The sequence below is a fragment of the Ylistrum balloti genome, unplaced genomic scaffold, assembly GCF_031769215.1.
Source record: "Ylistrum balloti isolate Yb309-2 unplaced genomic scaffold, AGI_CSIRO_Ybal_v1 Utg370892, whole genome shotgun sequence".
NCBI lineage: Eukaryota > Metazoa > Mollusca > Bivalvia > Pectinida > Pectinidae > Ylistrum > Ylistrum balloti.
This window is the reverse complement of record NW_026782507.1, coordinates 140,555-150,909: the sequence shown is the minus strand read 5'-3', so window position 1 is coordinate 150,909 and position 10,355 is coordinate 140,555. Positions and strand designations below refer to the sequence as shown.

Here is a 10,355-nt window from a genome sequence, read left to right as displayed (position 1 = left end):
GGTCACTGGGCAAAAACTGTTTGGTTACTGGATAACATATAAGTGGACACTTGGAAACAATTGTCTGGTCACTGGGCCAAAACTGTTTGGTTACTGGGCAACATATAAGTGGACACTTGAAAACAATTGTCTGGTCACTGGGCAATAACTGTCTACTCACTGGGCTTATCTTCTAATTTCTAGAAACATGACATAATATTTTTAATCCTTGATCCCCATAAGCAAAACCTCAATATCTGTATAAGGTAAAACACTTCAGGTAAAATGGTGGTGCAAGCTGTTTCATAACCTTTAGATTTGTCAATACAAGGAAATAAAGTTGTCAACGTAGGCAATACAAGCTGGTGTGCAATGACAATTTGTCATACACAAAAGGAAATCCATCAATAAAGGGATTTACCAGACATACAAAAGTACGACTGTTTTTAATGTTGGTCGATTATAAGGACCATATGTTGCCTACAGTATCATATAGTATGATTCACAACAGCGTAAATAGTGTTTTATGTTTGTTCAAAGGTTTCAAAGTACCATTTACAACAAATTATACTTCTCAGTTGTATGTTCCTACAAAGCTTATCCATGTTTAAACACAAGTAATCCTCACTTATCCAAACAGAACACATTGTCATAAGCTTGATGGTTAAAGGGAGATAACTCATACATATACATAAAAAAAATGGAAATTTGCCTTTGTATTTTTTCCCCATTTTTAATAACAACAATTGTAACTTTATCTGTAGTAAAAACTAGTAAATACTTCTTTTATATTCTATCATCGAAGAGTTTAAACAGTCTCTCCGAATTCTTTATAATCACAAAGAGTTCACAAAACTTTAAATTAGGAAATATTTCAATCAAATGTCCTCAGGTGGTTGAGGATGAGGTATCATATCCTGTAGAACATGGAAAGCGTGTCTTTAAGTCAAAGGTTTGGACAAAAGTTTTGTAAGAGATAGATCATTATCTCTGGGTGATATAAAAAATAAATTTGATAACCATACTGAGATTTGGAATGGAGACCAAGAGTAAATTTGAGTTTTATACCCATTAATACCACTTGCATATTACATGATAATTGTTAAAAAGCTGATTGGATAAGATCCATAGACATGTAGTGACAGTTTCAAGTCTTCCTTAATTATGGGAAACTATACCAAACAACAGAACTTTGAAAACTAATTCTAATCAGAATTCTGATTTGTCATCTATGGCAATCACGGAGCTGAACAATGACGTCGTTTCACATATCTCGTCATTTTCAATTTGACTAAATTAAAATTCTATGTTACTTATTTAAAATGTCATGTGACATACTAAAATCTATTGTGGCCTTTTTCTCGGAGAAAAGTTCATGGAGGAAAGGTTTATAACAGACAAATACAGATTTTGATATCCACATCTTAATAATACCTACATATATAATATTCATGTACATAATATCATATATCATTATATTGTCATAACTCAGTAAGGTTATCTCCCTTACCTTCACATGACTTTGCGCACCAAGATTGTAGATTTCGTGAGGCTGGACTACGCTAATGATCTTCACCAGACAGGTACTGTCTGTAAGGTCTCCATAGTGCAGATGCATGGCTGAAATTAATAGTGTATACTAAGGTACCATGTCACAAAAAGTTACTTTCACTTTACAATATATATATATATATGTATACTTATATAAAGTGATAACTTGATTTCTTTATGTAATAAATAATAAGGTGCTGAGAACTATAATTCAATGCTTGATATTATTTAAATTGAAACGTATTAATATAAAACAAAGCAAAAAACTTTGGAAAAAAATGGAAAACACATAAAGCTTGAAAAACAAAGCATACTGACATCACAAATATGGAATGGTGTTAGTATATTTGATAATGTACTACAAAATGTGAGACTGGACTGATATTGTCAGTGATGTTAGGTATATATTTAACATATTTTTAACAAATTTCACCGACTTGTATATTGTATACACAGAAATATCATTTCATTGAAGTTATCATTACCCTAAAAATATTAAATAATTTCAAAAGTTTCACTGTCATTGTAATTACACAGATCACAATCAGAAAGTGAACATGACTTTAATCTGTTGCCTATATAACAAGAAAACAATTAGTTTTGACCCCAAAGAAATCTTTTGTGAAATATTTTAATTTTTGAGTAAGTTGTAACAGATCATCACTAAATATACATTCTCTGACTCTTGGTTAAATATGAATAACAATAATGGTCATCTGAATATGAAACAAAACTGAACGTAAATTTCACATTGTTTACAATTTTAACAGTCAACATCAGCTGGGTATTATATCTCATGATGATAATCCTTACCAAGTTTGAATTTCTCCTCATAGAAATGAAGCAATGTACCCCAAGTATTATTTTCCTATATATCTGGCCTAACTTTTTTTATGATATTACATCCAATAGCATGGGAGAAATGTGAAATCCTCGAATCACAAAATTCACAAATTTGAAAATTACTTTCCAAGAATGGGAATTGTTTCTTATAAATCTTTGTATAAAGAAAAGTTCTGAAATTTAAACCAATTTTACCCCTTTTCCGCCTTGTCCCTGAGTTTTTAAGGGTACAAATTTATCAACCACCAGTATTGGTTTACCTTTAGGCATGGTAGATTTCCAAAAAAAATTCATCATATATTAATTCAAATTTCATTGGTTCTCTGAGAGACCAGATGTGTTAGACAATGCCACATAAAGGCAAACACCGGTCATGTGAGACTTTGTCTCAGATGAACTTAAAGTATAATCAGGACCCAGATTTATCTTCTTTCATAACCCTTCCTATGGACTAACTCTCACATGTTCTTACATAACCCTTCCTACAGACTAACTCTCACATGAATTTAAGCATAACCAGGACCTAGAGTTTTCTTCTTACATAACCCTTCCTATACACTAAGTTTCAAATGAACTTAAAGCACAACCAGAACCCAGATTTGTCTTCGTTCATAACCCTTTCTACACACTAAGTTCCACATAAACTCAAAGCATAACCAGGACCCAGATTTATCTTCTTTCATAACCCTTTCTACACACTAAGCTCCACATAAAGTCAAAGCATAACCAGGACCCAGATTTATCTTCGTTCATAACCCTTTCTACACACTAAGCTCCACATAAACTCAAAGCATAACCAGGACCCAGATTTATCTTCTTTCATAACCCTTTCTACACACTAGGCTCCACATAAACTCAAAGCATAACCAGGACCCAGATTTATCTTCTTTCATAACCCTTTCTACACACTAAGCTCCACATAAAGTCAAAGCATAACCAGGACCCAGATTTATCTTCGTTCATAACCTTTCCTACATGTCAAACCTCACATGAACTTAAAGCATAACCAGGACCCAGGTTTATCTTCTTTCATACCACTTCCTACACACAAAAAGTCTCACATGAACTTACAGCTCAATCAATAAACAGATAAAACTATAGCTATGGTGACAGATCCAGAGGGTTTCCTCAGAAGAGGCTGCAGTAACCTGCCAATCTTTGGATTAGGATTACAGCACCTTAAAGCTATTTGGCTAGGGAACATACCATACAGGATTTTCAATTACCAACTTCTGGATGATTTTTATTTTAAATTATGGCACGAGTCACATAAATTTGCAAAATAAAGATGCCAGTACCCTATTCCCAATATAAGGAACGATCTGATATATCTATTTTGTTAAAAACACTCTCTTGACATCTTGAAATAAATGATGTTTTAGTAAAAGTTCTGGGTGTAACAAACTACTATATCACAAAACGTGTTAACAGGTCTATTGACTGACACTAGCTAGCTAATTAGCATTTAATGAAAAATCTACAATTAGGTAGTCAACAGAACAGATTCCTAAGTTTTGTCCAAAACTCAACGACATGACAACATTCAGATTTGTATGATTAGAAGCTATCTGAGGTCAGTTCTCATTTAAACAAATGATGTCATCCTATTATTATTACACAATGAGAATTATAATCTACTTTTTAGTAAAAATCATACCAGCACTGCCACTTTGAGATTAAATTGAAAGTAAGGTAACAAGACATTCAGAAAAATGAGGCATTTCTGAACAATGAATCCCATCCCAAAACTGGTAACTCAAAATCATCCCACTCCAAACCCAAAATCACCTGTGGCTCCACCACTGGCCGACTATTGCTATCCAATGGACATTTTGATATACAAGTGCACAAAAAACAGGAAAACTTCCAGTGGTAGCTTCTTGGTCAGCAGCACTATAGAAAATGGCTAAATATCATCATACAGGCAGCAGGAAAATAGAGCAATCTATGAAATACTGGTATCTGCTTAAGATTTTTTCCTGACAATTTCCAAAATGAATTTGCCTTCCCAAACAAATGTTTACATTTTAAACATCAACATTCTGGTTTTTCATTCTGATTTTCATTAAGAACCACAAAATTTAGACCAACATAAAACACCATAATGGCATTCATCAGCTATCCCATGATACACCATAATGGCATTCATCAGCTATCCCATGATACACCATAATGGCATTCATCAGCTGTCCCATGATACACCATAATGGCATTCATCAGCTGTCCCATGATACACCATAATGGCATTCATCTGCTGTCCCATGATACACCATAATGGCATTCATCTGCTGTCCCATGATACACCATAATGGCATTCATCAGCTGTCCCATGATACACTCCAACCAAAGTTCATCATTTAGACATGACAAAAACAAAGTACATTATCAGTACAATATCAAAATGAAATCATCATGTACTGACAAAAAATCATTTTGGAATATCTTTATTTCACTCTAACTACATTAGTGTGTTGAAAACTATCAAAACAAAAAAAAAAGACTAAGACATTTTCAGACTGAAATGTTTTCTTTAAAAGTTGTCATGTCTTAACCTTAAGATCCTACCTCATGGAAGATTAATGTTCATGCATGCAAAATGTTTCATTTACGATAGAATGGTGATCAGATAAATCTATCAGTTTATCAAACTAAGAATATTTTATACCAACCATTTATCTAAACAGTAAATGGTTTGATAAATAAATTTAACAATTAGTTATGACAAACGCTCTGATCAATCTACAATTTATTTCCATGAGTGCTTTTCAACTTTACTGCTAAAAACAACTGGTTCCACAATGTAAAATTCTAGTATTTCTTGAAATTCTATGAGTCTCGTTAAAATTCCACGAGTACAGGGCTTAGGACTCACACATAAGATTTATCACTGCTATGGTAAGTGTTAAATTTAGTTCTGGTAAGTTAAAAAGGGACAGAGGGCAAGACAAAGAATAAGATGAAGTGTGTTAGAAACATCAACATATTAGTATAGAAAATCATTCACTCATTGACTTGGCCATATTTCATTGTTAATACAAGTAAAAAACAAATTTAGATATGTGAGAAAGGTGTTAGAATTTGTACAACAATTACACCGGTACTATCACCAGATCTGTCAATACTAAAACCAAAGACAAACAAGCAAGAAAAGAATTTCTGGTTACAGAAGGAGGGCGTAAAGTGATGTCTATTTCGTTTGCCATGACAACCCAAAACATTTATTTGCAACAAGAGTTTGTTCGTTAAAAAATGCAGTTGATGAACATCCTACTTTGTCTTTATTCATTTTTTTTTTGTTTTTGTTCAGGTTTATATTTTTTTTTCTTGCAAACTAATCTGTTTTGTTAATCTGTGATATTATAAAAGGGATCACTATTATTTAGAGGTATACTTTTACCCAAGGAATCCACGGTTTTATTGGAGTGGTATCCTCATAAAAAATGTTTAAAAATCTAGCAAATAGCCTACATATGGTATGCATTATCTAACGTTCCATCTCCTTCTTTGTACCTTTTGTATATGACATCTGAATGTGAAAAAATCACTTTAAGCCCACAGAAGTATGTAAAGATAGAGCTACAAGTAAAGTGTACAGAATTTATCATATATATATTGTTAAGTACTTACTGCCTCTCCCCACTGTGGAGGAAAACAAACACTACATATATATAATCTGTATGACAGGCTGACATGATGCTTTCTAGGTCACATGATCACTCGTGAAGGATACAGGCAAATTAATACAAAGTCATTTCACATGATGCAACATAAGGTAGATCTACTAATTACATACAGAAAAAAAATGATCAGCACACGATGCAAGATGCAAAACAAAATTATCTATCCACATGTATACCAAATTCAAGCCCAAGCATTTGTTTAAATTACTTTTGATAGACAAGCTTATCATTCCTATATTGCCTCCTAATCAAAGATATTTTCATGGCAAAAATCTCTCTTATCAACTGGAAATATTTTAACGACATGCATGATGATTATTCTGAAGAATGTAATAAAAGTGTGAGGTTAATGATTTTATACCAAAAATGGGCATGAAGAATTAATTTCTAACCAAGACTAGAAAATATGACAAAATGTCACGGGATGGAACTCTAAATTGCCCCCTGCCACAAAATGACAGGGCATAAATATGTGATCAAGGGAGATAATCTTCAAATTTTCAGGAATCCCTACAGGAAAGACGTTTTCATGTTTTAACACATCATGTTTCTTGGGACCAGCTAAGTAAATTCATATCTTATAATTTGATTACACCTACCGACTCCATGGTCCAATTTTTAATTATTTGTCTCCAATCAAAAAGATTTCAAAACAAAATGTTCTGATAAATCTGAATATCATTTAATTTCATCACCGATACTACAAATGCAAAAGTAGATATAGATAAGTACTTTGGTAAATATATACGATATACAGAATATAACAGCAAAATGCACTCATTACTTTGAAATATATCAACTGTTTACATAATCAATTAGAAGACAATGCTTAGATATTTCCATCCTTAAGAACAGGTTATAAAATGAAATTTTTTTGTAATAATGTACATACAAACAATACTTATTGCCAGAATATATAACAGTAAATATTGGAAAGTAGTCAATCTATGTGATTGAGCAAGCACAATCTGTTTTCGTTCTAAAAAATAAATGTTTATACTTACACCCCTCTGTGTGACATTTTGGGTCGGCATACAAGTGTTCTATCCTTGAAGTGTTGAATGTACTTGCTCTTCTGATGATACCGTGCACCTAGAATTAAAACCATCACAGAGCATGTAAATTGACAAAAGTCATCCAACATTGAAAATTCAAAAATCCATGTAATGTGTGTTGCTTTTTACTATTTTTTTTCAAGAAATTAAAGATCGAAAATGGGGGGTACTCAGAATTTACCAATATCCATACACAGGTCACTTGTAACACACCATACACAAGTCACTTGTAACATACCATACATAGGTCACTTGTAACACACCATACACAGGTTACTTGTAATACACCATACACAGGTTACTTGTAACACACACAGGTCACTTGTAACACACACAGGCCACTTGTTACACACCATACACAAGTCACTTGTAACACACTATACACAGGTCACTTGTAACACACCATATAGTCACTTGTAACACACCATATAGTCACTTGTAACATACCATACACAGGTCACTTGTAACACACCATACACAGGTTACTTGTAATACACCATACACAGGTTACTTGTAACACACACAGGTCACTTGTTACACACCATACACAAGTCACTTGTAACACACCATACACAGGTCACTTGTAACACACCATACACAAGTCATTTGTAACACACCATACACAGATAACTTGTAACACACCATACACAGATAACTTGTAACACACCATATAGTCACTTGTAACACACCATACACAAGTCACTTGTAACACACCATATAGTCACTTGTAACACACCATACACAAGTCACTTGTAACACACCATACACAAGTCACTTGTAACACACCATATACAGGTCACCTTTTACACACAATATACTGGTCACTTGTTACACACCATATACAGGTCACTTGTTACACACAATATACAGGTCACTTGTAACACACACAGGTCACTTGTAACACACACAGGTCACTTGTAACACACCATATACAGGTCACTTGTTACACACCATATACAGGTCACTTATAACACACCATACACAAGTCACTTGTAACACACCATACACAAGTCACTTGTAACACACCATACACAGGTCACGTGTAACACACCATATAGTCACTTGTAACACACCATACACAAGTCACTTGTAACACACCATACACAAGTCACTTGTAACACACCATACACAGGTCACTTGTTACACACCATATACAGGTCACTTGTTACACACCATACACAGATCACGTGTAACACACACAGGTCACTTGTAACACACACAGGTCACACACCATATACAGGTCACTTGTACACACACCATATAACACACCATACACAAGTCACTTGTAACACACCATACACAAGTCACTTCACTTGTAACACACCATACACAGATAACTTGTAACACACCATATAGTCACTTGTAACACACCATACACAAGTCACTAGTAACACACCATACACAAGTCACTTGTCACACCATTTTACACACAATATACTGGTCACTTGTTACACACCATATACAGGTCACTTGTAACACACTACACACCACACCATATACACTTGTAACACACCATATAGTCACATGTAACACACCATATAGTCACTTGTAACACACCATACACAAGTCACTTGTAACACACCATACACAAGTCACTTGTAACACACTATACACAGGTCACTTGTAACACACTATACACAGGTCACTTGTAACACACCATATACAGGTCACTTGTTACACACCATATACAGGTCACTTATAACACACCATACACAAGTCACTTGTAACACACCATACACAAGTCACTTGTTACACACCATATACAGGTCACTTGTAACACACCATACACAGATAACTTGTAACACACCATATAGTCACTTGTAACACACCATACACAAGTCACTAGTAACACACCATACACAAGTCACTTGTAACACACCATATACAGGTCACTTGTAACACACCATACACAGGTCACTTGTTACACACCATATACAGGTCACTTGTAACACACTATACACAGGTCACTTGTAACACACCATATAGTCACTTGTAACACACCATATAGTCACATGTAACACACCATATAGTCACTTGTAACACACCATACACAAGTCACTTGTAACACACCATACACAAGTCACTTGTAACACACTATACACAGGTCACTTGTAACACACTATACACAGGTCACTTGTAACACACCATATAGTCACTTGTAACACACCATATAGTCACTTGTAACACATTTTCCCTTTACTCAGTCAGATGATATGCTCATAACAGAACAAAGAAATAGGTTTTAATTATAAGTTTTCTGAACAGTAAGATATTTGATGACTTTTATTGGCCAAGGGCTTATAATTATTACTTGATAAATATATTTTACAAATGTACATGTATATATTCATTTTACCAAAGTTTAAAAACTTTTTACCACACATTCACATAAAAAAGACAGATTTTATTAAACAGTTAACATCAATAAAAAAATTCCACACTTTATATTATACAAAAATCCATATAACATAGATGGAATTTCTCAGAGTAAACAACATATGGTACAGACCATAGCTACAGTCATATATCAATACTGACTGCATTGATTTGACTTTCTTAACTAACATCAAAATATGACAGGCCGTTTAATGTTTTACAGAATCCAAAAAAGACTCTGTAAAAGGACAAAGCCATTCGTAAATAATTCTTTATTTATAATATATATTTAAATTCATTTTTTCAAAATGTCATGGATGACTTTAATGTAAAAATATCAAAATTCAATTTTTTTTAAAATGTCATGGACGTCTTTAATATAAAAATATCAAAATTCAATTTTTTTTAAAATGTCATGGACGACTTTAATATAAAAACATCATCTAATAAGTTTTAAATACAATGTTTATTGATAAATGGATGATGATATTCATCTATGAAGGCTAATAGTCTGTACAGTCTTCATTAACACTGTGCTGTAAGTACCTACTAGTAAACAAAGCACAAGTATATCAGACATAAACTTGATGAAGAAATTTTTGTTAACAATAAATGAAGGCATTATTGAAATATGAAATAGGGATCAGTCTTGATTTGATACCCTATTATGTTTTCAAAATTCTGTGTGAAATCAGAACTGATTTCTGGACTAATGGTGCCCTCTAGGACATATGGCCCACAGGCAAACATAGAAAATCCACTGGTCAAAGAAAATATACAAAGACTATCAGTGAAAATAATGAATCCTCTCCAAAAAATTGGACAATAAAGAATGGACGGACGGACAAAGCAGTGACTATATGGGGGGCAT

General features: G+C 33.5%; 1 protein-coding gene across 1 annotated transcript in view; it reads right to left on the bottom strand.

Moving 5' to 3' along the window:
• Positions 1 to 10,355, bottom strand: part of LOC132559325 (GDP-mannose 4,6 dehydratase-like) — a 37,674-nt gene that overhangs the window by 25,413 nt on the left and 1,906 nt on the right. The window contains exons 3-4 of the mRNA XM_060223936.1: positions 7,058 to 7,145; positions 1,490 to 1,599 (exon numbers count right to left, since the gene is read on the bottom strand). Of these exons, the coding sequence (XP_060079919.1) occupies positions 1,490 to 1,599; positions 7,058 to 7,145 (198 nt within the window). The remainder of the gene's footprint in view (positions 1 to 1,489; positions 1,600 to 7,057; positions 7,146 to 10,355) is intronic.